The sequence below is a fragment of the Caretta caretta genome, chromosome 20 (assembly GCF_965140235.1).
Source record: "Caretta caretta isolate rCarCar2 chromosome 20, rCarCar1.hap1, whole genome shotgun sequence".
NCBI classification, from domain to species: Eukaryota; Metazoa; Chordata; order Testudines; family Cheloniidae; genus Caretta; species Caretta caretta.
The window spans coordinates 6,970,931-6,997,058 of record NC_134225.1 but is presented as its reverse complement, the minus strand read 5'-3'; the positions used below and the strand labels follow the sequence as shown (position 1 = coordinate 6,997,058).

The following is a 26,128-nucleotide window of genomic DNA, read 5'->3' as shown; positions in this document are numbered from 1 at the left end:
GGAACAGGCGTGGGTGGCTCTGGGTGGTATCTGGTTCCATGGAGCAGGGGCTGGGCCCTTGGCAAGGATTCAGGTGAGCCGGCTGTGCAAACAAAGGCCAGGACCAGGCCTTCGCCTAGCCCCACCTTCCTGGAGCAGAGGGAAGCTGGTAGAGGTGGGGGTGGCTAAGCCCTACCCGGCCCCTCCTCTGCTCCTGGCTATAAATTCCAGCCTGCATCCAGTCCAGCCCTGCACAGACGAAGACCTTACTAACTGCTGCAAACTCTTCTCTCTGTCCGTCCCCACCAGCACCATGAGTTTCTCCAGATCCACCTCCTACTCCAGCAGCCTGAGAAGTCCGAGCATCATGGGCAGGAGGTACGCCCCAAACACCAGTGCTGCCAGCGTCTACGCCGGGGCCGGGGGCTCTGGCTCGAGGATCTCCATGGCCAGGGCCACCAGCCTGGGCTCCAGCTTCCAGGGCAGCAGCTCTGGAGGCAGTTACGGCATCTCCCTGTCCGGCTCCGGGGTGGTGCAGAACGAGAAGGAAACCATGCAGGATCTGAACGATCGCCTGGCCTCCTACCTGGAGAGGGTGCGCAGCCTGGAAACCGACAACCGCAAGCTGGAGCTCCAGATCCGGGAGTTCATGGACAAGAAGGGCCCCAGGTCCCAGGACTGGAGCCGCTACTTCCAGATCATCGAGGACCTGAGGAACCAGGTGAGATGCTCCCTGCTCCTGCCTCCCCCGCCTAGCCTTGGTCACCTGGATCACGCTCAGACCTGCAGCCCCCAAACCCACTGTATCAGGGAGGAGGTGGCACATGCAGGACCCCCCCTGCCCAATTCTAGTACCACCTCTGCCTGGGACCAAGCAGGAACCCAATGAGAGAGGGGACGATCATGCACCTGTCGGCATCCCCATATCTGGGATCAGCCCTCTGTCCCCGCCGCCTCCCCCCCGAGGGGCAGGGCGTAGCGTGGGTTTGCTACCCTTGCAGGGGACCGTGCAGCAAGGGAAAGCCTAGGAACAAGGCTGTCCCCCTCTGGGGAGCGTTGCAGGGTTACTGACTTGCACCCATGTCCCAAGTGCAGCCCCATGCATTCACCCACCTGGGTTCCCCCCAAGCCTCCAGGAGGTCCCTCGGCCATCAGCTCGCTGTGGTGCTGCGTCTGGGCATGCCAGGTCCCGCTGGGCTGTAGGCCAAGGTGAGGGGCCCAACCCAGCCCCCTGTGCGGACTCAGCCAGGGTGAGGCCCAGAGAGGGCAGGCACTGTTGCTGCAGCCTGGGGCTCATGCCCCCCCTCTCCCCCCCCCCCCGAGTTACTCATTAACCTCCCCTGCACAGTGGCCTGAAGTTCAGCCAAGGTGCAAAAGCAGGGTGTGGCAGGGCGAAATCCCTGCTTTCCCCTGCTGCTCCAGCTACAGCCCCTTGGGGCAGCAGGGGGTTTAATTCCCCCCCACTCGGGGGGGGCGCTGAGGGGGTCTCGGCCCCTCCCTCAAAGCAGATGATTATTCTAGTAGCGGCCCCGTTGCACCAGGCGCTGCACACCCACTGGGGGGAAAGCAGCCCCTGCCCTGGCATGCGCTCCCCTTCTAAATAGGCAGAGGGGAAACTGAGGCACAGAGCAGCAAAGCGACTTGCCCGAGGTCAGTGGTAGAGCAAGGGCCTGACCCCAGGTCTCACGAGTCCTGGTTCAGTGCTCTAGCCACTAGGCCACACTGCTGCTGTTGGGGCTGGTTTACTTTCCTTAATGTTTGTTGCGTGCCTGTTTCCTGAACCAGCCCCCCAGGGCGATCTCAGGGCCATTTGCTTGTTTGCTCCGAGCATCCTGCCTTGACTGAAAACTCTCTCCCCGTGCAGGGTGGGATGGGTCAGGGTAAAACCGGCGCGGTGGGGTGTAGCTGGGGTGGGCGGGGAACAAAGTGGATGTTTGTTCTCTCTCTGGGCTGAGTCACCATTGCAAACGGAACAAAGACACAGTGAGACCGTTTGGAAAGCTGCGGTGGGAACAGGTGTGCAGGGCAACAGGAGAAAGCCCCATCTGGAAGTGGGCAGAGCACTGGACTGGAAATGTGGGCTCTATTCCCAGCTCGCCCACTGGCTGGTTGGGTGACCTTGGGCAAGTCACGTCACTGCCCCATGCCTCGGTTTCCCCATCTCTGAGACGGGGATCTCACAGATTTTCAAAGTGCTCTGCACCCCCCGCACCAGTGCTGGGTTTTCGGCAAGAGCTTAGTACTTGGGGAGCAGGCCTAGAAAACTGGCTGTTATTTCGGGGAGTAGCCGGAGCTGAGCTCACGGCAAAATCCAGCCACCGTGGCCTGCTTTTCGGAGGGGCTGAGCAAACATGGAGGCTTCTGTTGGCACTGTGGGTTGCTCTCAAACCAGTCTCCAGTCGGGCACCCCAAAAGTGGGGTACCCCAAATTTTAGGCCACTTTGGGCCTAACTGTTGCCCAAGGTCACCCAGCGACGGGACTGGGAATGGGAGCCAGGACGCCTGGGTTTTATTCACCGGTAGGATCGCCTGTAGGACCCAGGCGTCCTGGCTCTCCTGTGCTCGTCACCTGTAGTAATTCGGGGGTTAGTCCCATTTTTAGGGCTCAGATCTCAGGGTGACGGGCCCCCGCGAATAGACCGGGCGGTGTCTCTTTAAGCGGCTTCGTCTCCCGTTGCTGTGGGAACCGCACCTGCCTTGCACCTGTGCTGAGCTAGACAAACAATGCCGTGGGTTGGCAGGAGCCCAGGAGATTCAGGTTCCCGGCGGAGGCTGGCACAGGAGAGCGAATGCTGGATCAGCGGCTGGGTGGGGCATCCTCTGGCTCTTGTGGGGCATCGCCGGGCCGCAGGGGCCACGCCGAGGGAGATGGGACCCTGCTGCCATCCCGGGGGCATGCACACCCCCCTGGGGGAGCTCAGAACTCAGCCCCTTGTCCGTGCCCCCCCTACCCAGCCAGCCCCAGCGCTGCTCTCTCCACCCACTGATCCGCCCGCCATGCATCTTCCCCCTGCCCAGATCTTCGAGAGCGCCGTGGGAAATGCCCGCATCGTCCTGCAGATTGACAACGCCCGCCTGGCCGCCGATGACTTCCGGGTCAAGTGAGCGCCCCACCGAGCAGTCACTTTCCTCTCGCCCTGACCCCCGTTGCCCAGGCCGGGGTGGAGATCCCCTGGTGGGGTGGGAAGCCAGGAGGGAGGGGCACGACCCAGAGGGGAAGCTCCCTCCCCCCAGGGTATATGGGAGGGGCGCAGCAGCTCTGCTGAGCTGCTGCACCCCGGATGTTGAGGGGACTCTGGCACACGGAGGGTGGAGAGGTCTGGCACTCAGGCTGCTCCCCCCGCCCCCAAGCACACAGACTCATGGTGCAGGAGTCTCAACCCCCAAACATACACCCCCGCCCTACTCACACACGTGGTGGGGGAGCCGTGTCCCTCAAATGCACCCCCTGCAGCACCCCAACAAATGGAGGAGGGGCTGTTCCCTCCCAAATGCACTCCCCCAAATGGTGGAGGGGCTCTGCCCTGCAAATGCACCTCCTGCAGCACCCCATAAGTGGGGGAGGGGCTCTGCCCCCCCAAATGCCCCCTCCTCACCCCCACAGATGGCAGAGGGGCTCCAGCCCCCCTGCAGAGCTGGAGCTCCGTCCCCAAGCACTGAGCCTCTCCTGCTCCTCCCCCCCCCGCCACCCGGCGCAGGTTCGAGTCAGAGCTGGCCATCCGCCAGTCGGTGGAGAGCGACATCAACGGGCTGCGGAAGGTCCTCGACGACACCAACATGAGCCGGCTGCAGCTGGAGGGCGAAATTGAGTCCCTCAGGGAGGAGCTGATCTTCATGAAGAAGAACCACCAGGATGTAAGCTGGGGAGGGGGGACTGTGCCCACATGGGGCAGGACTATCCTGCGTGGCTCACCATTGGGGGGTAGGAGGTAGCCCCCAGAAGGGCCCAGGATGGGGTGGGGTGGGGGTTCCTTCTCCCAAAGAGTGGACATCTCATGGGTCTGGGATTGTCCCCGCAGGAGGTGGACAGCTTGCAGGCCCAGATCGCCAGCTCGGGGCTGACAGTGGAAGTGGATGCCGCTCAGCCTCAGGATCTGGGCAAGGTCATGGCGGAGATCCGGGCTCAGTATGACACGCTGGCGCAGAAGAACATGGCGGACCTGGACCAGCAATGGAACCAGATGGTGAGCCAGGGGGAGGGGTTACGGCCTGTCCCCGGGGGGGTCCCCCACTTCTTGCCACTCTCAAGAACTAGGCCACTTAAGTAGACTTCTTTGGGCACGTTCAGGACGAGTTCATGCCGCCAAGACCAGAATCAGGGGCGGTTCTGATCCGGGGCTCTGATTTGGCCCATGATGGAGACAGGGCTGCTGGAGCTCCATCCCCTGGGGTGTCGGGGTCTGGGAGGTGTGGACCAGGCTAGCTCTGGCTGGCAAGGAAGAGACTCCCTCCCACACCCTCAAGTAACTGGCCTGCCCCGTCCCTGCTCCCTGTCCCCCTCCAGATCACCCAGAGCACCGCGGAGATCACCGAGAACACAAAGGAGATCGAGGTGGCCCGCGGCAGTGTCTCCGAGCTGCGCCGCACCTACCAGACGCTGGAGATCGAGGTGGAGTCCCTGCGCAACCTGGTACGCTTCTCCCGGGCCAGAGCTGGGGTCCCCCTGCTCCACTCCCGGCCCCACTGCAGCTGGGCTCCTCCTTCACTCCCCCGTCCCCAGCGCCGCTTTCCCCCTTCCCAGCACCAGGTCGGGTTCTCCCTGTCCCACTCCTCCCGCAGCACCACAGCTGGGCTCTCCCACATCATGTCCAGGGTCTCCTGCACCCTGTTGAGCCTCTCCCCAACCGTGCGCAGGGAGGGGGCTTTCTCCTTGTCCTCCCCCAGAGCCCTGATCCAGCCCCGGCGCTCAGGCTGGCAATCACATTAGAGGTGGACAGCATCCCAGTGTGCCGGGGATACCCTCCGTGGGCAGCGGGGGAGCTAACGTTGGCCCTGCCGGGGATACCCTCCGTGGGCGGCGGGGGAGCTAACGTTGGCCCTGCCGGGGATACCCTCCGTGGGCGGCGGGGGAGCTAGCGTTGGCCCTGCCGGGGATACCCTCCGTGGGCGGCGGGGGAGCTAGCGTTGGCCCTGCCGGGGATACCCTCCGTGGGCGGCGGGGGAGCTAGCGTTGGCCCTGCCGGGGATACCCTCCGTGGGTGGCGGGGGAGCTAATGTTGGCCTGTCACCCTCAGCCAGACCACATCCTGGTTTCTCCTTGTCCAATGCTGCCCCCCAAAGGGGAGGAACTAGTGCCTGGCATCCTCCCCAGAGATATGGCTGGTGCCCACTGAGGCATGGCACTGACCTCTCCTCCCCTTGCAGAAAGCCAGCCTGGAAGCAAACCTGCGGGACGTGGAGCAGCACTACGTCGTGCAGATGGAGCATCTGAATGGGCAGCTCCTGCGGGCCGAGGCGGAGCTGGCTCAGGTACGCAACGACATCCAGCGCCAGTCTGAGGACTACCAGGCCCTGCTGAACATCAAGGACAAGCTGGAGGCAGAAATCGCTACCTACAGGCAGCTGTTGGAGGGCGGAGAGGAGTTCAAGTTAGTGCCTCGGGTCGGGGCGTCGGTTCCTCCCACAGCCCTGCTTCTTTCCAACTCCAGTAGGGAGGATTTAACCCTGGGGCCCCTGGACTTCGTCGTTTGTTCTGCTAGGGAAACCTGGCTCCAAGATAACCCATCTTGCCCCCCACTCCCTGTTATCGCAATTCCTAGCTGGGTTAGCTGAGGGTCCGGGAAGCTACTGTGATTTGACCCAGGCCAGAGAGGGTCAGTAATGCACCCAATAACCTTCCCAGTGTTTGGCCCCATTTGCTGGGCCACGGGGCCCCTGAGGTTCCCCCAGGGATGGGAAGGGGCAGTCAGGCCCAGATCCCCACCAGGAATGGGCTCTGTCCCTCTGAGGGGCAGTGCGGGACCAACCACACATATGGGGCTGTCCCCCAGAGGAGCCTCATCGCTAGAACCCCACGTTCCCTGGATTCATGGCCCTGGCAGGGAGCCGGTGGCGGGGCAAGTGGGTGCCCATTGAGTGGGGGCAGGGAGGAGCTAATGCTTACCAGGGCATAATGCCACCCCAGGCTACTGATCCCGCGTGGGCTGCTCCCTGATGACCTCCCTCCCAAGAGGTGTGCGGCAGGTCTCCATCTCTGGTTGCATGCAGTGGACCAGGGCCTCTGGGAAAGCCCCTTGAGTGTTCACGCTCCCTCTCTCCCACTCTGCAGCCTGCGCGATGCTCTGGTGGACAGCAGCAGTGTCACGCAGACCACCCACCAGGTCGTCACCACGACCAAGAAGTTGGTGGACGGCAAAGTGGTGTCGGAGACCAGCGAGTCGCAAGTGATCAAGAACTGAGAAGACGCACCCCGTGGTCCCTGCTCCCTTCCCTTAGCATCTGGCGTTGCGGTGCCCTGAGAGGGCCGCAGGCAGCCTGCTTTGCCTCCCTCCGCCCACTTGCTTGGTCAGCGGAACTCAATAAAATACGCAGTTGGCCTCAGAGCGGGCTGCTTCTCTTGGGCTTCGGGGGGGGGGGGGGCTTTGGGGGATGGGGGATCCTGGCTGAGCCCTGAGTTCCCTGCTAATGCGGGTGTAAAGTGGCCCCCTGCCCAAGGTGCTCAGAGCGCTTCCCATGCTGCCGCATGGCACCCTGGTCATGTAGGGTCGTAGCCCTATGTCTCCGATATCCAGATGGGAAAACCGAGGCATGTGGCAGATAAAACGACTTGCCCAAAGTCACAGAGCCAGTCACTGGCAGAGCTGGGATAGATGTCCAGTCCCTGGTCTAACCACTCCCCCAAACTTTCCCTAGCAAGGAGGAGGACCCAGGAGTCCTGAATCCCAGCCACTCCCCATCCCTGTTCTAATCATCAGTCTGCACTCCCCACCCAGAACCCAGGAGTCCTGATTCCCAGCCCCCACCCCCCCGCCCCGCCCACTCTAATCATTAGACAGCACTCCCTCCCAGGGCCAGGGAGAGAACCTAGGAGTCCTGACTCCACCCCTCTTCCCCCAACCATTAGACTGCACTTCCCTCCCAGAGTCAGGAATAGAACCCAGGAGTCCTGATTCCCAGCCCCACCCCGCCCTAACCATTAGACCACATTCCTTCCCAGAGCCAGAGAGAGAATCCAGAAGTCCTGACTCCCACTCCCACCGCCCCACCCCCCTAATCACTAGCCTGCACTCCCCTTAGTCAGGAAAAGAACTCAGAAGTCCTGATTCCCAGCAACACCCTCCCCCCACTCTAACCATTAGACCGCATTCCCTCCTATAGTCAGGAATAGGACCTAGGGGGTCCTGATCCCCAATCTCATGCTTTAACTAGCCTCCCCAATTCTAAGCTCTCACCCTTCCATTTCCCTCCTTCGGGGTTCCCGTCCTGCCTCCCTCCCCCGATCGCACAGACCCCGTCTGTGTCTCTCTGAATGGCCCATTGCCATGGTGGGGCTCGGTCTGCAGTGGGGCTTATGGATTTAATTCCTCTTCCACTAGTCCTGGGGCCATCCCAGGATGCCTTATTCCATGGAGGGGGGCTGCCCATGTCCAGCCCCCTAATGGCGCCGTGGCGCTAAACTCAATAACCCCACTTTCCAGGCCTGTTGCAACTGGAGCGAACAAGTCGGGGCCACAGGCATCCTACACTTCACCCTTAGCACTAGACTGGGGGGCGGAGCTGTTCTGCCCAGTGCAGTAGTCCATGGCTCTCCAAGGCTGGGCTGGCTAGTAAGTGGCCCCAGTAGCCTTCCATAAGGCAGAGCGCTGGTCGTATCCCTTCTGCTCTCTAAAGGCAGCTGGACCTAGAAAGACCCTCAGATTCCTGCCAGGAATCTGAGGGTCTTTCTAGGGCTTTCCCCTGACCTGTCTCCTCCAACTATCAGCCTCTTCCCCCGAAGGGGGTTGAATCGGTCACACCCATTTTGGCTCCTTAGATCCACGGTGGCATGGCCACAGATGAGTCCCTGGGTTGCCGGGCCCCTGGGTGCTATGGGGGCACAGTCACAGGGCAGTGGCAGAATGAAGGACCCCCCAGGCAGGCTGGCGGATGGGCGCCAGCCATGGAAGGAATCCCAAAATTTAGCACTTGGGGATGGAGAAGGGGTGGGGTATTCTTCCAAGCTCTGCCCACGACATAAGCTCTGCCCACAACATAAGCTCAGCCCATTCCTATGCCTAGTATGAGACGCTGCTCAGATGATGATGTTCAGTCCTGGCCTCTCCCACCAGGGGGCGCTGTAGGGAGCAGGGCAGGGGCGCTGGCCCTAGCGGCGAGCTCCCAGCTACTCCAGCCCCAGCCTCTCCCAGTGTAAAGTAGGCACAACAAGTGTCAGCTACTCCCTTTCCCGCTCCTAATGAGCAGAGTTGGGCAGACCCCAGCCTCAGGGAGCAGGGAGGAGCAGCTGATTACTGAGGACGATTCAGAGGGAAGGGAATTTGGCAGGTGCTGCTCCACTCCCTTCTGCTGGGGCCAAGCAACCCCGCTGCTCTCAGCCCACATCCATGTAAACACCAAGGAACCCCGCTGATTTCGGTGCCGTTCCTCCCGATTTGCCCCGCTAAGGGTAACCGGTGGGAGCCGGCGCTCCAGGTAACCTTGGGGTAACCCTTGCAGCAGCTCCCGCCCCTGCAGGTTGGGGCCCAGGCTTCCCACTCGCAGGGAGAGGAGCCGGGTTTGCATCCAGCACCCGTCTGCACTGAAACCAGATCAACTGATTAGAGCAACCAGAACCCCACATCCTTAAACGCCCACTGATTTCAATGGGAGTCAGGCACCTCAGTACCTCTGAGGATCTGGGCCTTTGTCCTCTCTGGGCATGCGCTTCAAACCGGGGGCTTTGGAGCAACAGTGGCGTGGGTGTGTGTGTGTGTGTGTGTGTGTGCAGGCTCAGGGAGTGTGGGGGTGTATTTGTGTGTGTTCAGCCTCAGGGGGGGTGTGGGTGTGTCCGTGGGTGGGTGTGCAGGCTAGGGGTGTGCGCGCACAGGCTGGGCTGGGCACTGCCTGTGTGTGTTCAGCCTCGGGGTGTGGGTGTGCGGGTGTGTACGCACACGCAGGTTTTTGTCGTCGCTTCTTGGGCCGTGAAATTGACGTTCACCAGCATTTACCGATCAAAATCAAATCCTTCCAAGCCACCAGGCGCATTTCTGTGGCCTTCTGATGCTACAGTGGAGGGAGGGCGGGGCAGGTCAGTACTAGACAGCTAGACATGGGGGGCATGGAGGTTGCAGACTCACATGTATGTGGTGGGGGTGCAACCGTTTGTGTTAGGGCACCTTATTTCTCTCCACTACCCTTGCAGCCTCTTGTGCTGCCGGTCATCGCACGCCGTGCCCAGAGCTGCTCCATCCCAGCCAGATGCCCCATCTCTCATGCCAGCTGGACCTTGCCTGTTCCCCTAGCCCTCCATCACCCTGTTTCCCTCTGGCTCAGCTGGAGCAGCCAAGGTCTCTGGTGGAGCTCAGATAACGCACTGGCCCTGGGATGGCAGCTAGAATAGCTCTGGCTGGGCAGAGCTGATAGATGGGTACAACACCCTCAAAGACAAATATTTGTTTCTGGGGAGAGACAGCCTTTTCCTGTGGGAACTTGTGCTAAGAAGGGGCCCTGTGGGCTAATGATCTTGTGCCAACCAGGGCAAACAGGGAATTCTCACTGATACCGCCCCGCTGTGCTTGGGAACCAGGGTGTTTGCAGAGAGGAGACCTAGGCTTCCCCTCCTGCTAGGGACAGCAGGGCCAAGTCTCATGCTAGTTGGTGCTTCAAAGCCCCAGCTTCTGGAGTCCCGGCGTGCAGAGACATTGGAAACGGGACTCTCGCAGGCTCAAAACACAGATGGACAAGAAAAAGATCACAGGATGATTTTTTTAATGGCATGACTGTTGAGCCAATCATGATTTTGGGGGGGAGTTGACTCATGATTTGGAACCCCTCCAAGTGGGAGGCAGCATCTAGTGGTTAGAGCACAGGGTTGGGCACCAGGACACCGGGGTTCTGGTCCTGGCCCTGGACGAGGAGCAGGCAGGGGCACCTGCCTAGGGGAGAATTCCCTATTTAGCCAAGGAGCGGATGGTAGAGGCAGGAAGCTCTGAGAGATCCTTCCGCCTATGTGGGGTTCAGACCCTGGATCCCCCGCTCTGGGGTCAGAGAGTCCTGGATGAGTCAGTTATCCAGAACTCCCCACCATGCCCCACGGCTGCCTGAGTCATTCTCAAGGACACCCACTTCCCACGCTGCTCTGGCATGAGTCACCAGCAGGGACCCTGCTCCACCACTGAAATGGGGGACTTTGCTCACCCATTCTGTCAGGACAGGGTGAGGGGGGCTGCCTGCCCCGAACGGGGTGCCTAGCTACAGCAGGATATGCAAAGCCCTGGCAGACTCACCCCAAACGCAGACTGTGAAAGGAGAGGCGCACCCGTGCAAACGCAGAGACCATGCAACTGGCTTGGCAGGGGAGAGCTCAGGAGCGGTGCAGGTGAGTGTGTGTTTGTGTGTGTGACGGCACAAGGGTGAGTCACTGCTGAGATGACCTTGATCAGTGACTCCGTTGCCTTGGGGAAAACATACAAACAAAAGCCCCTTGTATTACCACCTTATCTCCAGACACTAAACCCTTTGATGCAGTTAGCCTGGGCCCTTGACATGAGGGTCAGACACCCCACACAGAAATAAGAGGAAGGCAAGTGGAGAAATGCATTCACCCCAGCCAGGGAGCCCTGCGCAACCTCCTCTGGGCTTGTCTAGTGCAGACTGTGGGCTGCAGGGACCCCCAGCGTTGGGAGCTTCCCCACAGCAGTGCCCAGGTGGGACTCCAGTGCAGGAGCTTCCCCACAGCAACTCAGTTCTGGTGGCACTGCCCAGAAAGCGAAAGCTGGCACAAGCTCCCACCCCAAACATTCGTTCCCCTGCTAGCAGGCGTTCAGGAGAATAATCCGCAGTTAAACTTTAAACAACTTCCTCTCTCATATCTGCAGCTCACTGAGACGCACTCTGGTGGCGTGACCTCCCCCACAGCAATGCGGCTGCGTGGTGGCACGGCCTCTCCGAGTTACAAGCGTGGCAGGGGCTTTCACGGGCCCCTCTGCGCGTACCCCCCCTCCGCCGTGTTAATGACAGCTCAGCCAGCAAAGCCTGAAGAGATTGAACCGGAGCCCTGGCGGGTGGGAACAAGGCTCACGGATGGATTGAAACTTCCAGGGTGCAGAGGGCCCCCGATTCCCAACAAACTTCAGCTGTTGCCTGGATATCCTAGGGGTCTCAAACTGGGTGCCCCAAAACGAGGCATCCAGAGTTAGGAGTTACTATGGAAAATTTGGTTGCACATGACTAGATAGATAGATAGATAGATAGATGTTACTGGGTATTTATCTATCTGTTCAGGGCCCTGTACTCATTTAGCTTTGGTTGGGGTCTGTTGTGCCCATGGGAGGACTGTATATTGGCCGGGGGGTTGTCTCTAGTGGCACCGGATTCCAGGGGAACCCTTTGCCCCCTTGCCAGGCCGGTCTGTGTTCCAGGAGGCGGGCAGTGCCCCATCACAGCCAGGCAGGCAGTGTGTTCTTGCTGGAGGGGTGAGCCTTTGCTGCGTGGCTGGAGTGGCCCCATCAGAGGAGTGGGGGGACGGGACGTCCCGTGCAGGCTCTGTCCGGGCAGAATCTCCTGCAGCCCTGGAATTTCTGCTCCAGACGGGAATGGGGCTGTCAGGCATTCTAGGGATTATCAGAGCAGGCCGCAGCCCCTCCCCAAGGCTGGAAAGTCCCACTCTTAATGAGCATGATACCAACACAATGCCAGGCTCTGGGAGCAATTACAGGAACTAGCTCTAATCTCTCTTCTTGATGGCCTCCCACTGCTGCTCATTTCACCTGCCAGCCCTGCATGCTGAGAACAGCCTCTAGGCAGGGTAGAGCTCCTAACGACCTTGCCTGCAGGCAGGAGAATCCCCTGGGATTATCATTCTGCTCAGCCTGTAGTGATAACCTACAGCAGAGGGAGATCCTGCCTAGAGGGGTTCGGGGTGCATCAGTGTCAGCCTTTTGCCCCAGTGGAGAAGTACGAGATGGTGCTTTGCACCAGGACAGCTCACCCCATTGTGAATTGCACCCAGACAGCCCCGTTGTGTCATGTCTCTACACCAGTGTAATGGTTTTGCACCGGTGCAGTTGCGAATTTCATTGGTCTAGACCATCCCAGGGAAAGATGAGGAACCTGGGAGGAGATTAAGGCAGCAAGGGGAGCTGGGCATTCACACCTCCTCGGTGCCTTTGATCACTGCACCCCCAGGCTTCTAGGGGCTGAGCCTTCCTCCCACGGCCTGGTCACACAACACCCACCATCCCTTCTCTCTCCTTCAAAATCTGTCCCGCTTGGACACCTCTATGTGCGATCCAGCCACACTGAGAGCCACGCTGGGGTAGTCTGGCCCCCCATAGTCCTTCAACAGGGTCCCACGCCCAGTGCGGACACACCAGCATGGCAGGGATCAAAACGAGCCACGCCCACGAGAAGGGCCCTGGGCTCCAGGCTTGGGGGCTGTGATGAGCTGGAGTCCAGGCTCATCACAGCCCCCGAGCCTGGAGCCCAGGGCCCTTCCTCCCTCCTGGCCCGGCACAGAGGGAAGCCTGGGGCTTTCCAGGCCGCAGCTGGGAACACTCCACATCGCCGGCTACCTGGGTGTGCTGCTCCAGCCTGGCAGAGAAACCAGAGGGGCCTTCCTCCAGCCCCGGGGTGCAGCTACACGACAGAATTGCCTCTCCCCTCCTCATTGTCTTTCCACTGCCCTGTCACGCGCTAAGGAGAATCCAGGGCACCTGGCACAAGTGGACTGGGAGAGGCTCCAAATCCTCCATTTATCCCCACACCACCAGCAGCAGGGCAAGTGTCTGTGTCCACACCTTTTCCCTGACCCCCACATTCCCCTCCACACTGACTGGTGACTGCAGAAGGCTCACCCGACCCGAGGCCATGATGCTACAGTGAAGAAGCTAGCTTCTATCCTCCCACAGGCCTCCCTAGCCAGAGCCTGCATGTTGTTCTCATAGGGAAGCGTCTGGGTACTTTGATTCCTCTGGAATTTCAGGGCTGGGCTGGGGTCAGTTGTTTTTGGTCCTTTCTCCTCATTGTTTCAACAGCTCACATTCAGCCAAGCAGGAATGTCTACCCAGCTGCCAGGAATGACAGGACTCCCAGCGGGTGTGGGGTCCACGCGTGTTTATTGTGCAAATGTCTCTGCCGGCCCACTGGGGTCCCTGGGCTCCAGCCCCTGGAAAGGCAGAGTTCAAGTTAAGCTCTCCCCGCTGCATGGCTCCGTGTTGTGCACTGATCAAGCAGAGGAGGCAGCTGCAGCGTGGAGTGAGTGCCAGGGACAGAAGCTAGCGTCCCAAGAAAGCTAGCTTTGCAGAGAAACAAATTTAATAGTTTTATTAAGATAATGTTGAAGTAAAAAGGAAACGGTACAGAGTTTAAGCATAGAAGTTTCTGGTTATCAGGGAATAAGGTACAGATTATCAAGGGGTGTGAAATTAGGTTTAGGAACGGGTGGCGTAAGGAATACATAATCTGCAATCTCCCCGATTGGGGGTAGAAGTTTAACCGGTCAAAGTACAGACATTGAGATATGGGGGTATGTTGTCCATAATACACCCGTGTTAGGTTTCGCTTCTCTGCACCCAACCCAGGAAGCATTCCCCGCTCCTGTGGCAAACACTCTGGGCTCTGTCTCACCTCCGCTGGGGTCTGTCCCCAGGCAGAGGATGGTAAAACCAGCGTGCACAGGCCAGCGTGCAAGAACAACCCTACCATAACAAATCGGCATGTGCAGCCAAGCACTCACAAGCAATCCTACAATAACAAACCCGTGTGTACTGCCCGGTCCTCACAGGCAACCCTACAATAACAAACCAGGCTGCACAGCCCAGAACTCAGGAGTGACTATATCAAAACAAATCATTGAATGCACACATTTCCCTTGTGGAGCTGCAGGCAGGATCTCAGCTTGCCACACAAGCTTTGCACTGATGTGGGGGGGGATCTTACAGTAGAATTTGGTCCTAGAAGAACCCAGTCCAGCTAACCCAGTGGTTCTCAAACTTGTGTACAGGTGACCTCTTTCACATAGCAAGTCGCTGAGTGCAACCCCCCTTATAAATTAAAAACATTTTTAAATATATTTAACACCATTATAAATGCTGGAGGCAAAGCGGGGTTTGGGATGGAGGCTGGCAGCTCGTAACCCCCCATGTAATAACCTCACGACCCCCTGAGGTTTCCCAACCCCCAGTTTAAGAACCCCTGAGCTAACCCCTTTCATCCACATTCTGTGTGAAATGGGCAAGCAGGGACGGGAAGTTAGGAAACTGACCAAAAGTGGCTCATTGCTTCCTTTTGGGTCAGGCAAGGCATGTTCTGCCCCACAGTCTGCTGACATATCCATGTCAGGCAATCTAGGGATGAGCCCAGCACTCGATCTGTTCACACTCCAATTCACACTCTGGACTCTGCTTTGGCATGAATCCATGTCCACGTGGGAGCCGGGATCACTCAGCATCCCTGGAAAACACGGTGCCATGCAAAGGTGATGGCGTCGTGCAGCTCACGCTTCAGGGGGCAGACTCCGCACCAGGGCAGGGGCAGAGGGGATGCATCTTGCCTTCCTCCTATCCAGGGGCTGTGGAGGCTGGTGCAGCACCCCAGCTCAGGCTGGTGCAGCCCTGAGCACCACAATGGCCCCTTGTGGGCGCTCAGAATGGCTGGGGCACACATCTGCACCGGCCCAAACTCCTCGGGGCCCCTTCCCACCAGGGCCGCTGCAGAGACAGTCCGCAGCTCTATTCACCAGCTCTGGGCATGGTGTAGGGGATCTCTGTGCCACTCCCCAAGGGAGCATTATACCCGCCCTAAGGCCCTTTTTGCAGCCATAGAACCAGGCTGAACCTGGCTGCAGGTCCTGGGGGCATTAAAGTCAATGGGAGTTTCTTACATCCCACAAGGTGGGACTATAGGCCCCTGGCTGGAAAAGGGTGGAGTCCATGCGTGGGTATGCAGGTATTTGGGGAGAGGTTCCTAGCCTGGTCCATGCTGGCCCTGTAGCTGTGGATGCTAGAAATACCCTGTCTGGTCTGGGTGAAAGGAGATACCAGGGGGTGAGTCACCCGGGAGCAGGGGCCAGCAGGAGGCCTATGCAGCACTGAAAACTGACTCAGGCTTTGTGCTATGATTCTGCACCAGGCTGCATTTCAACTGGGGGGGGTTAACAGGGAAGCCCTCTTTCCTGTTACTGAGGTTGCAGCGCCATCATGTGGCCGTTCTGTTTTACTCCTTGAGAACACCCAAAAATTTTGTTTGCTGCGTTGGTGCAGCCATGCTGGCCCCAGGCTATGAGAGAGACAAGGTGGGTGAGGTCATCGCGTTATTTGGAGCAGCTTCTGTTGGAGAAAGAGACAAGAGGAGCTCTGTGGAGCTCGGAAGCATGTCTCTTTCCCAACAGAAGTCGGTCCAATAAAAGATATGACCTCGCCCACCTTGTCTCTCCCCACTCCATTGATAAAACTGGGTTTATATCCCCCTCTGTTTATTTGCCATCTTGCTGAGCTCTGCTTTGATTGGTCAGGGCCTATGAGCAACCCTCCAGTAACAATCCAGTGTGGGGAGCCCCAGCCTTCAGGGAGGGGGCGAGGGCGCCTCTGATAACAAACCAGCATGTGCAAATTAGCCTTCATAAGCAACCCTGCACAAACAAAGGAGTTCGCACAGTCACTCCAGCACTCAGGAGCAACCCTGCGATAACAAACTAGTGTGTTTAACCCAGCACTCAGGAGAAACCCCACAATACTAGCCTACATAGCCCCACACTCAGGAGTGACCCTACAATAATAAACCAGTTTGCAGAGCCCAGCACTGAGACGTGACTCTACAATAACAAACCAGTATGCATAGTTCCTCACTCAGGAACGACCCTACAATAACAAACTGGTGTGCATCTCCCTGCAACTCACATGCTGAAAACCCTGCCAGTGCCATCTCACAGAAATCCCAGAGCCCTTTGGCAGAGTAATAGCCACATGAATAATGTTAAGGACCATTTCACACCAGCCAGGGAAACTGTGTTACCACCCTTCTAGCAAGAACCAGCTCACTAGGGACTTGCTAGGCCATTGTAAAGGCATCAGCTAAGTCTCTGGGTAAGCGATGGAGCTGGTGAGTCCACAGCAGCTTCACACGATGGATCGGGGCAGCAGATTAAAGGAAGGAGCCATTAGCCCATCCTGTAGGTCCATGGATTCTCTTGGCTCTGCACTAAAGGGTTTGGATCTGCCCTGTGGTTCTCCCTTCCACAACCTTGCCTCATCTCATGTGCAGAATACACAGCAGAGCCCTCCAGTGTGGACAGGGGAGGAGAGATCCGCAAATGTTAAACAGGAGGGGAGAATGGGGAACACGAAGACAAACATTCCAAGCAATAGAATCAAATTCCTTCCAGACAAGGCGGCAGGTCAGTGACTGAGAGTTGATGAATCATGGGTTTGTAGCAGCTGGTTTGTAAAAGATATTAGTATATCATACACATATGTACACCTGATGTGATCAGTAAGAAAGAAAGAAAGAAAGATATGTATCAATAGATAGATATGTATCAATAAAGAAAGATATTATGGAGATAGAGCTATGTATGCAGATAGATCAAATTCAGAGTAGCTGTCAGCTTTACAGATTCATGCCCAACTTTGATCTGAATCTTCTGAACTCCATATGCCAATAGCATTCTCTAGCAGTGGCTGGGCAGGACATATATGCTGTCATCCGCTACTGGCTGGAACACAGAGGAGGTAACGGACCTATTACTGCTCACCATTAGAGGATGTCTGTGTTAGCTCAAGTGGCTGAGGTCTGTGGTCTTGGAGCTAAAGGAGCAGGGCCCTAGGCTAGGGTCATCAGCTCTGGGGTTCTGGGGTTTGGTTGCAAGAAGCTCCAGGTGTGATTCTCCCTTGTACACACCTAAAGTCGGTATGAAATCATCACAGATCAGAACCTACACACGGGGGTGAATGGTGACACATGGTGACACGGGGGTGAATGGTGACACAAAGGTGTGAGAATCAGGGCCCCATAGCCAAAGCAGTGATGTAAGTCCTGCTCTACACTAGGACTTTAGGTCAAATTTAGCAGCGTTAAATCAATGTAAACCTGCACCCTTCCACACGATGAAGCCCTTCATTTCAACTTAAAAGGGCTCTTAAAATCGATTTCCTTACTCCACCCTGACAAGTGGATTAGTGCTTAAATTGGTCTTGCCAGGTCGAATTTGGGGTACTGTGGACACAATTTGACGGTATTGGCCTCCGGGAGCTATCCCAGAGTGCTCCATTGTGACCGCTCTGGACAGCACTCTCAACTCAGATGCACTGGCCAGGTAGACAGGAAAAGAACCGTGAACTTTTGAATCTCATTTCCTGTTTGGCCAGCGTGGCAAGCTGCAGGTGACCATGCAGAGCTCATCAGGACAGGTGACCATGATGGAGTCCCAGAACGCAAAAGAGCTCCAGCATGGACCGAACGGGAGGTACGGGATCTGATCGCTGTATGGGGAGAGGAATCCGTGCTATCAGAACTCCATTCCAGTTTTCGAAATGCCAAAACCTTTGTCAAAATTTCCCAGGGCATGAAGGACAGAGGCCATAACAGGGACCCGAAGCAGTGCCGCGTGAAACTTAAGGAGCTGAGGCAAGCCTACCAGAAAACCAGAGAGGCGAACGGCCGCTCCGGGTCAGAGCCCCAAACATGCCGCTTCTATGATGAGCTGCATGCCATTTTAGGGGGTTCAGCCACCACTACCCCAGCCGTGTTGTTTGACTCCTTCAATGGAGATGGAGGCAACACGGAAGCAGGTTTTGGGGACGAAGAAGATGATGATGAGGAGGAGGTTGTAGCTAGCTCACAGCATGCAAGCGGAGAAACCGGTTTTCCTGATAGCCAGGAACTGTTTCTCACCCTGGACCTGGAGCCAGTACCCCCCAAACCCACCCAAGGCTGCCTCCTGGACCCAGCAGGAGGAGAAGGGACCTCCGGTGAGTGTACCTTTTAAAATACTATACATGGTTTAAAAGCAAGCATGTGAAAGGATTAATTTGCCCTGGCATTCGCGGCTCTCCTGGATGTACTCCCAAAGCCTTTGCAAAAGATTTCTGGGGAGGGCAGCCTTATTGTGTCCTCCATGGTAGGACACTTTACCACTCCAGGCCAGTAACACGTACTTGGGAATCATTGTACAGCAAAGCATTGCAGTGTATGTTTGCTGGCGTTCAAACAACATCCGTTCTTTATCTCTCTGTGTTATCCGAAGGAGAGTGATATCATTCATGGTCACCTGATTGAAGTAGGGTGCTTTTCTTCAGGGGACACTCAGAGGTGCCCGTGCCTGCTGGGCTGTTTGCCTGTGGCTGAACAGAAATGTTCCCCGCTGTTAGCCACGGGGAGGGGGAAGGGTTGAGGGGGTAGCCACGCGGTGGGGGGAGGCAAAATGCGACCTTGTAACGAAAGCACATGTGCTATGTATGTAATGTTAACAGCAAGGTTTACCCTGAAAGAGTGTAGCCACTGTTTTATAAAATGTGTCTTTTTAAATACCGCTGTCCCTTTTTTTTTCTCCACCAGCTGCATGTGTTTCAATGATCACAGGATCTTCTCCTTCCCAGAGGCTAGTGAAGATTAGAAAGAAAAAAAAACGCACTCGTGATGAAATGTTCTCCGAGCTCATGCTGTCCTCCCACACTGACAGAGCACAGACGAATGCGTGGAGGCAAATAACGTCAGAGTGCAGGAAAGCACAAAATGACCGGGAGGAGAGGTGGCAGGCTGAAGAGAGTAAGTGGCGGGCTGAAGACAGGGCTGAAGCTCAAATGTGGCGGCAGCGTGATGAGAGGAGGCAGGATTCAATGCTGAGGCAGCTGGAGGACCAAACCAGTATGCTCCAGTGTATGGTTGAGCTGCAGCAAAGGCAGCTGGAGCACAGACTGCCACTACAGCCCCTGTGTAACCAACCACCCTCCTCCCCAAGTTCCATAGCCTCCACACCCAGACGCCCAAGAACGCGGTGGGGGGGGCCTCCGGCCAACCAGCCACTCCACCAGAGAGGATTGCCCAAAAAACAGAAGGCTGGCATTCAATAAATTTTAAAGTTGTAAACTTTTAAAGTGCTGTGTGGCATTTTCCTTCCCTCCTCCACCACCCCTCCTGGGCTACCTTGGTAGTCATCCCCCTATTTGTGTCATGAATGAATAAAGAATGCATGAATGTGAAGCAACAATGACTTTATTGCCTCTGCAAGCGGTGATCGAAGGGAGGAGGGGAGGGTGGTTAGCTTACAGGGAAGTAGAGTGAACCAAGGGGCGGGGGGTTTCATCAAGGAGAAACAAACAGAACTTTCACACCGTAGCCTGGCCAGTCATGAAACTGGTTTTCAAAGCTTCTCTGATGCATACCGCGCCCTCCTGTGCTCTTCTAACCGCCCTGGTGTTTGGCTGTGCGTAACCAGCAGCCAGGTGATTTGCCTCAACGTCCCACCCCACCATAAACGTCTCCCCCTTACTCTCACAGATATTGCGGAGCGCACAGCAAGCAGTAATAACAGTGGGAATATTGGTTTCGCTGAGGTCTAAGCGAGTCAGTAAACTGCGCCAGTGCACCTTTAAACGTCCAAATGCACATTCTACCACCATTCTGCACTTGCTCAGCCGGTAGTTGAACAGCTCCTGACTACTGTCCAGGCTGCCTGTGTACGGCTTCATGAGCCATGGCATTAAGGGGTAGGCTGGGTCCCCAAGGATAACTACAGGCATTTCAACATCCCCAACAGTTATTTTCTAGTCTGGGAATAAAGTCCCTTCTTGCAGCTGTTGAAACAGACCAGAGTTCCTGAAGATGCGAGCATCATGTACCTTTCCCGGCCATCCCACGTTGATGTTGGTGAAACATCCCTTGTGATCCACCAGAGCTTGCAGCACTATTGAAAAGTACCCCTTGCGGTTTATGTACTCGACTGCTTGGTGCTCTGGTGCCAAGATAGGGATATGGGTTCCGTCTATGGCCCCACCACAGTTAGGGAATCCCATTGCAGCAAAGCCATCCACTATGACCTGCACATTTCCCAGGGTCACTACCCTTGATATCAGCAGATCTTTGATTGCGTGGGCTATTTGCATCACAGCAGCCCCCACAGTAGATTTGCCCACTCCAAATTGATTCCCAACTGACCGGTAGCTGTCTGGCGTTGCAAACTTCCACAGGGCTATCGCCACTCGCTTCTCAACTGTGAGGGCTAATCTCATCTTGGTATTCAAGCACTTCAGGGCAGGGGAAAGCAAGTCACAAAGTTCCATGAAAGTGCCCTTACGCATGCAACAGTTTCGCAGCCACTGGGAATCGTCCCAGACCTGCAACACTATGCAGTCCCGCTAGTCTGTGCTTGTTTCCCGAGCCCAGAATCGGCATTCCATAGCATGAACCTGCCCCATTAGCACCATGATGCATGCATTGGCAGGGCCCATGCTTTCAGAGAAATCTGTGTCCATGTCCTGATCACTCACGTGACCGCGCTGACGTCGCCTCCTCGCCCGGTATCGCTCTGCCAGGTTCTGGTGCTGCATATACTGCTGGATAATGCATGTGGTGTTTAATGTGCTCCTAATTGCCAAAGTGAGCTGAGCGGCCTCCATGCTTGCCTGCCTTGGTATGGCGTCCGCACAGAAAAAAGGCGCGGAACGATTGTCTGCCGTTGCTCTGACGGAGGGAGGGGCGACTGACGACATGGCTTACAGGGTTGGCTTACAGGGAATTAAAATCAACAAAGGGGGTGGCTTTACATCAATGAGTATTTCAGGCAGGACTTCACGGAGGGTTCCAATTAGAAATGGTGCACCTAAGTAATTGTCTGGCCTCTGATTGATACATGGCTAGATTTACCTCGCTGCACCTTCTCTGAGAGTGACTGCAGTGTGACCTAGAGGAATGAGTTCCCTAGACGGGGGAGGGGGGGAAGCAAATGAGTACAAAACAAATCTGGTCTATTTCTTGTTTTGATCCACTCCATCTATCTTTTACATCTTTGGCTGGCAGCAGACAGTGCAGAAGGACTGCAAGCCATCCACATCTCATGGCTGCTCGGCAGAAGATGGTACAATAGGACTGCTAGCAATCCGTATCATCTGGCTGCTCACCATAAGAAGATTCAATAGGACTGACTGCAGGACTAAAGAGAATGACCTGGTCAAGTCACTTCTAATGCAGTCCCTGCACCCATGTCTGCCCAGGCGCTCCTGGCCAATGTGGCCAGGAGCACCTCGGACATGATAATGACGGCTACCAGTCCTATTGTACCGTCTGCTGCCACAAGGCAATGGGTTGCTGCTACTGTGTAGCAATGCAGTACCATGTCTGCCAGCACCCAGGAAACATACGGTGACGGTTACCTGAGCGGGCTCCATGCTTGCCGTGGTATGGCGTCTGCACAGGTAACTCAAGAAAAAAGGCGCGAAATGATTGTCTGCTGCTGCTTTCATGGAGGGAGGGAGGGAACGGGGGCCTGATGATATGTACCAGAACCACCCGCGACAATGTTTTAGCCCCATCAGGCATCGGGATCTCAACCCAGAATTCCAATGGGCAGCGGAGACTGCGGGAACTGTGGGATAGCTACCCACAGTGCAACACTCCGGAAGTCGACGTTTGCCTCGGTACTGTGGAAGCACTCCGCCAAGTGAATGCACTTAATGCACTTAGAGCATTTTCTGTGGGGACACACACACTCGAATATATAAAACTGATTTCCAAAAAACCGACTTCTATAAATTCGACCTAATTTCATAGTGTAGACATAACCTAAGAGACACATCCCATGCAAAGGACTCAGGAAGTTGCAGTGGGGCTGGGATCAGACTCTATTACCAGGGTTTTTCAGCTGTAAAGGTTGTTTGTATTCAAGTGGCACTTTATTCTGTGAGTAGCCCAGGGCCTAGCAGAGGCATTGTTGCCCAAGAGATCCCTGCAATGGGTCTGCAACTGGCTCACAAAGCTGCCCCTGATTCCAACAGGCCATGGTTGTGCTGCCTGTCCACAGCAAGGAGCAGTCCTGTATATGCCTCCCTTGCAGCCATTGGAGGTGGGAAGAGACATGCAACCACCTACTCCCTGCTGAAAAGCACCTGGGGGTGCAGTCATTATGTCTAGCTCAGGTGCTTCCCTGCCCCCATTACTGGGGTACCTGAACACCTCACTCTTTAATGGATTCATCCTCCCATCCTTCCCATGCAGCAAGGCCATGCTGTTTCCCTATTCCCCCACTCTAGCTCCAGGTGGCTGCTTTATCCATCAGTTCCCATATCCATAGGAAGGAGCATCGATGATGTTGTCTGAGTTGTGGAGCGTTCAGGGTATGATTGAGCTGTGCAAGCTTCCTCTGGTGACACTTTGCTCCATTGAGTAGGGCATCCTTGGGCATGGTGCCCCCCTCTGCTGCTGATCCTGCTCTGGATGTACGTCTTGCAGAGGCAGTATGGGAGATTCTTCCAGAATGCACTGAGACAAACCCAGTCAGGCAGCATGATCAGAGCTTCTTGTTATTATTCATCTTCTAACAGCAGGGTATCATGGTGCCAGGTGCTTTACGAACACAGTGAGAGACAGCTCCTGCCCTGAAGAGTTTGCCCTCTAGACAACACAAACAATTATTTGGGAGGGGAAACTGAGGCATGAAGCAGGGAAGTGACTTACTCAAGGCCATGGAACAGAGTCAGGAATAGAACCCAGTTCTCCTGACACCCACTTCAGTACCCAAACCATTGTCTTAATAACACTGCAGCTCGGCAGTGTGCTTAGGCAGTGTGACCTAGTGGATAATGGACTGGACTGGGATTTAAGAGACCTGAACCCTGCCACCTGGCCTGCTGGGTGACCTTGGGCAAGTCACTTCCCTGCTCCATGCCTCAGTTTCCCTATATATACAATGGGGTAATGATACTGACTTCCTTTGTAAAGCATTTTGAGACCTACTGATGACCAGCACTCAATCAGACCTAGGAATTTGTTATTTAATGAATATTTTCTGTCAGATCTCACTGGGATGGGTCTTGTTTTGTAAATGCCTTTTCTGGGCAATTTCCCCCCTTCCTCACCCCCAGCTTTTGACCCTGCCTGAAGTGAAATACAGTGAAGTACCCTGGTTAATGCAGCCACAATGGGCAATCATCTGCGTAGTGAATAATATTCTTACTTTCCCTACTGACGATGGGGGTTGGGACACAAAGCAACATTCCTTTATTAATAGTTTACATGTACCTAACTCCTTTCATCTGAGGATTTCAAAGCACCTTACGTGTGTGAATTAAACCAGTGTATTTATTATAATCATTAGTTATTATGATTATTAACTTCCCTCTCAGGTAGGCCAGCATTATTAACCCTGGCATTTTACAGGGCTGTGCAGTGAGTTGACCACGGGCACACAAGGAGTTACTAACAGGATTAGGAAGAGAACCAAGGAGCCCTATGTCCCAGTCCCCTACTTTGACCAATATGCCACATTGTCACTATTGTATCACAATCTTTCCTGGAGCCAGACTGGATAAAACTACAGTCCAGGAATGGATTACTGTCTTTTAAAGTGATGGCCCCTTTAAGAGAGACAGAGAGAACTTTGAGCATACCAAGTTCTGAGTCGGTTGGGCAGAGAAGTGGAGGAACAAGCTGCAACATGGGGATTTCTCTTAGCAAGACCCAAAAGGCTTCCATAAATCGGGGACCCGACCAGAAACTGGGGACCAGAGAACCAACAATCCTGTGGTTTTCCCATCACCTTCGCAAAGGTATGGGGATTTAGGTATAGGGGCTAATTTGAACAAGGGGCATGATTCGGGGTGGTTGCTTCACTTGTGGACTCCTGGGTTCTAACCCCAGCCCTGGCAACTACCTTGCTGTGCGGACTCAAGCAAGTCAATATGCTGCTCTGTGACTCAGTTTCCCCATCTACAATACTCACCTATGCCACAGGAGTGTGTGGAGGAATCATCAGCTCATGTTTCCAGCAGCATTAATAATGCAGAGAGTTGGTTTGAGAGAGAGAAATGGGAATTTAGAGATTATTTTTGTTTCCTTTTTTCAAACAATAAATTGGAGGATTTTGTGGGGTGAAAGAAAGGTGTTGCACTGGCAGTCTGGGGACCTTAGGCCTGTCTAAGGAGTTGGGACCAATCATCTCTGGGAGTGAAAGGGCCTTCACTCTCTCTGTTAGCCGGGATTATGAGCCTACCACAGATCATAGGCTAAGCAGAGGTGTCCCGGGTCAGTACTAGGGTACTGCAGTAAGTGGTACTAAGGACGCACTAAGGGGTGCTCTTTCTTCCAAGTCTGCAGGGATACCCCAGTATTGCCCTTGTGGGTGTGGCGCTGCAGGGAGTGGTGTGGCTCTCCCCTCAAGTCAGTACAGACTCCAGCATGCTGAAGGGAGGAAGGAATTATGCTGCAGCAGTAGCCGTATTTCAGATGAGCTGCAAAAACCAAGATGTTGACCATTTGGGCTCCCTTCAAACCCTATGGCAGGGTGCCAATAGCTGGGGTGAACCCCTTTCATCACTGTAGTAGGCATCTGCCCTGCAGCTGTGCTACTGTAGCATTTCTAGTGTAGATATATCCTCAAAATGTGTATCGGCATAGCTACCTAGGTCCGGGGCATGAAAAAACCAGACACCTGAGCCATGTAGCTATGCTGTCATGACCCCCAGTGTAGACGCAGCTATATTGATGGAAGAGGGCTTCCATGGATGTAACTTCGTGGTGTTCCTACAGTGACAGAAAAAACCCTTCTGTTGGACAGGCTGCGGCGACACCGTGGGGCTATGCCGGCACCAACTCCATAGCCTAGTTGTCTCTTATCCTGATGTAAGTGTGGCTTTCTTTGGTTTAGCTTAAATCCTATCCCAAGTGACATAAGTTAAACTGAAAAGGCCATTCATACCAGAATAAGAGTGTCCACATAGGAGGAGGTGGTGCCAGAGCGGTATGATAACACTGGGATAAGGGGTAAAACTTTCCTGTGTAGACAAAAGCCCGCGGGGCTGCGGGTTGGTTACACAGCACTGATGTACAGCTGGAAATAAACCTGTTCCTTGCTGCTCATGGTCAGCCCGGACCACACTGCCTCCATAAACTGCCATGACCCCAGAGGTGGCTGCCTTGCAGTGTCAGGGAGATGTTGATTATCATCCTGCTGTGGTCTTTCGAGTGGGCCCAACACCCTGAACAAAGTGCCCCTCACAGACATGCTCTCGCCTCCGCCAGCTGCCCCTCACACCCCACTAACCACCCCGAGACATTCCCAACCCCACCAACTGTCCCTCTGAACTACCCCAACCCCACCAACTGCCCCCTGAGACATTTCCAACCCCACTAATTGCCCCCTGAACTATCCCAACCCCACCAACTGCCCCCTGAGACATTCCCAACCCCACTAACTGCCCCCTGAACTACCCCAACCCCACCAACTGCCCCCTGAGACATTCCCAACCCCACTAACTGCCCCCTGAACTACCCCAACCCCACCAACTGTCCCTCTGAACTACCCCAACCCCACCAACTGTCCCCTGAGACATTTCCAACCCCACTAATTGCCCCCTGAACTATCCCAAACCCACCAACTGCCCTGAGACATTCCCAACCCCACCAACAGCCCCCTGCACTACCCCAACCCCACCAACTGTCCCTCTGAACTACCCCAACCCCACCAACTGCCCCCTGAGACATTTCCAACCCCACTAATTGCCCCCTGAACTATCCCAAACCCACCAACTGTCCCTCTAAACTACCCCAACCCCACCAACTGTCCCCTGAGACATTTCCAACCCCACTAATTGCCCCCTGAACTATCCCAAACCCACCAACTGCCCTGAGACATTCCCAACCCCACCAACAGCCACCTGCACTACCCCAACCCCACCAACTGTCCCTCTGAACTACCCCAACCCCACCAACTGCCCCCTGAGACATTTCCAACCCCACTAATTGCCCCCTGAACTATCCCAACCCCACCAACTGTCCCTCTAAACTACCCCAACCCCACCAACTGTCC

General features: G+C 55.6%; 2 protein-coding genes across 2 annotated transcripts; both read left to right on the top strand.

Moving 5' to 3' along the window:
- The first annotated feature begins 214 nt into the window (after window positions 1-214).
- Window positions 215-6,519, top strand: KRT18 (keratin 18). The gene is made up of 7 exons (XM_048834772.2): window positions 215-700; window positions 2,998-3,080; window positions 3,678-3,834; window positions 3,999-4,163; window positions 4,484-4,609; window positions 5,344-5,567; window positions 6,248-6,519. The coding sequence occupies exons 1-7, from the start codon at window positions 293-295 to the stop codon at window positions 6,375-6,377; spliced, it is 1,293 nt and encodes a 430-aa protein (XP_048690729.1). The 5' UTR covers window positions 215-292; the 3' UTR covers window positions 6,378-6,519.
- A 10,975-nt stretch (window positions 6,520-17,494) lies between these two features.
- On the top strand, window positions 17,495-19,233 carry LOC125629352 (uncharacterized). The gene is made up of 2 exons (XM_048834774.2): window positions 17,495-18,080; window positions 18,667-19,233. The coding sequence occupies exons 1-2, from the start codon at window positions 17,675-17,677 to the stop codon at window positions 19,179-19,181; spliced, it is 921 nt and encodes a 306-aa protein (XP_048690731.2). The 5' UTR covers window positions 17,495-17,674; the 3' UTR covers window positions 19,182-19,233.
- The last annotated feature ends 6,895 nt before the right edge of the window (window positions 19,234-26,128 follow it).

Bases quoted from the DNA above. Each gene is read 5' to 3' on its own strand.
- KRT18 (XM_048834772.2), top strand. From the start codon at position 293: ATGAGTTTCTCCAGATCCACCTCCTACTCCAGCAGCCTGAGAAGTCCG. The intron at 3,835-3,998 runs GTAAGCTGGGGA...TTGTCCCCGCAG, and splicing joins TGAAGAAGAACCACCAGGAT to GAGGTGGACAGCTTGCAGGC. The intron at 5,568-6,247 runs GTTAGTGCCTCG...CCCACTCTGCAG, and splicing joins GAGGGCGGAGAGGAGTTCAA to CCTGCGCGATGCTCTGGTGG.
- LOC125629352 (XM_048834774.2), top strand. From the start codon at position 17,675: ATGAAGGACAGAGGCCATAACAGGGACCCGAAGCAGTGCCGCGTGAAA. The intron at 18,081-18,666 runs GTGAGTGTACCT...TTTCTCCACCAG, and splicing joins AGGAGGAGAAGGGACCTCCG to CTGCATGTGTTTCAATGATC.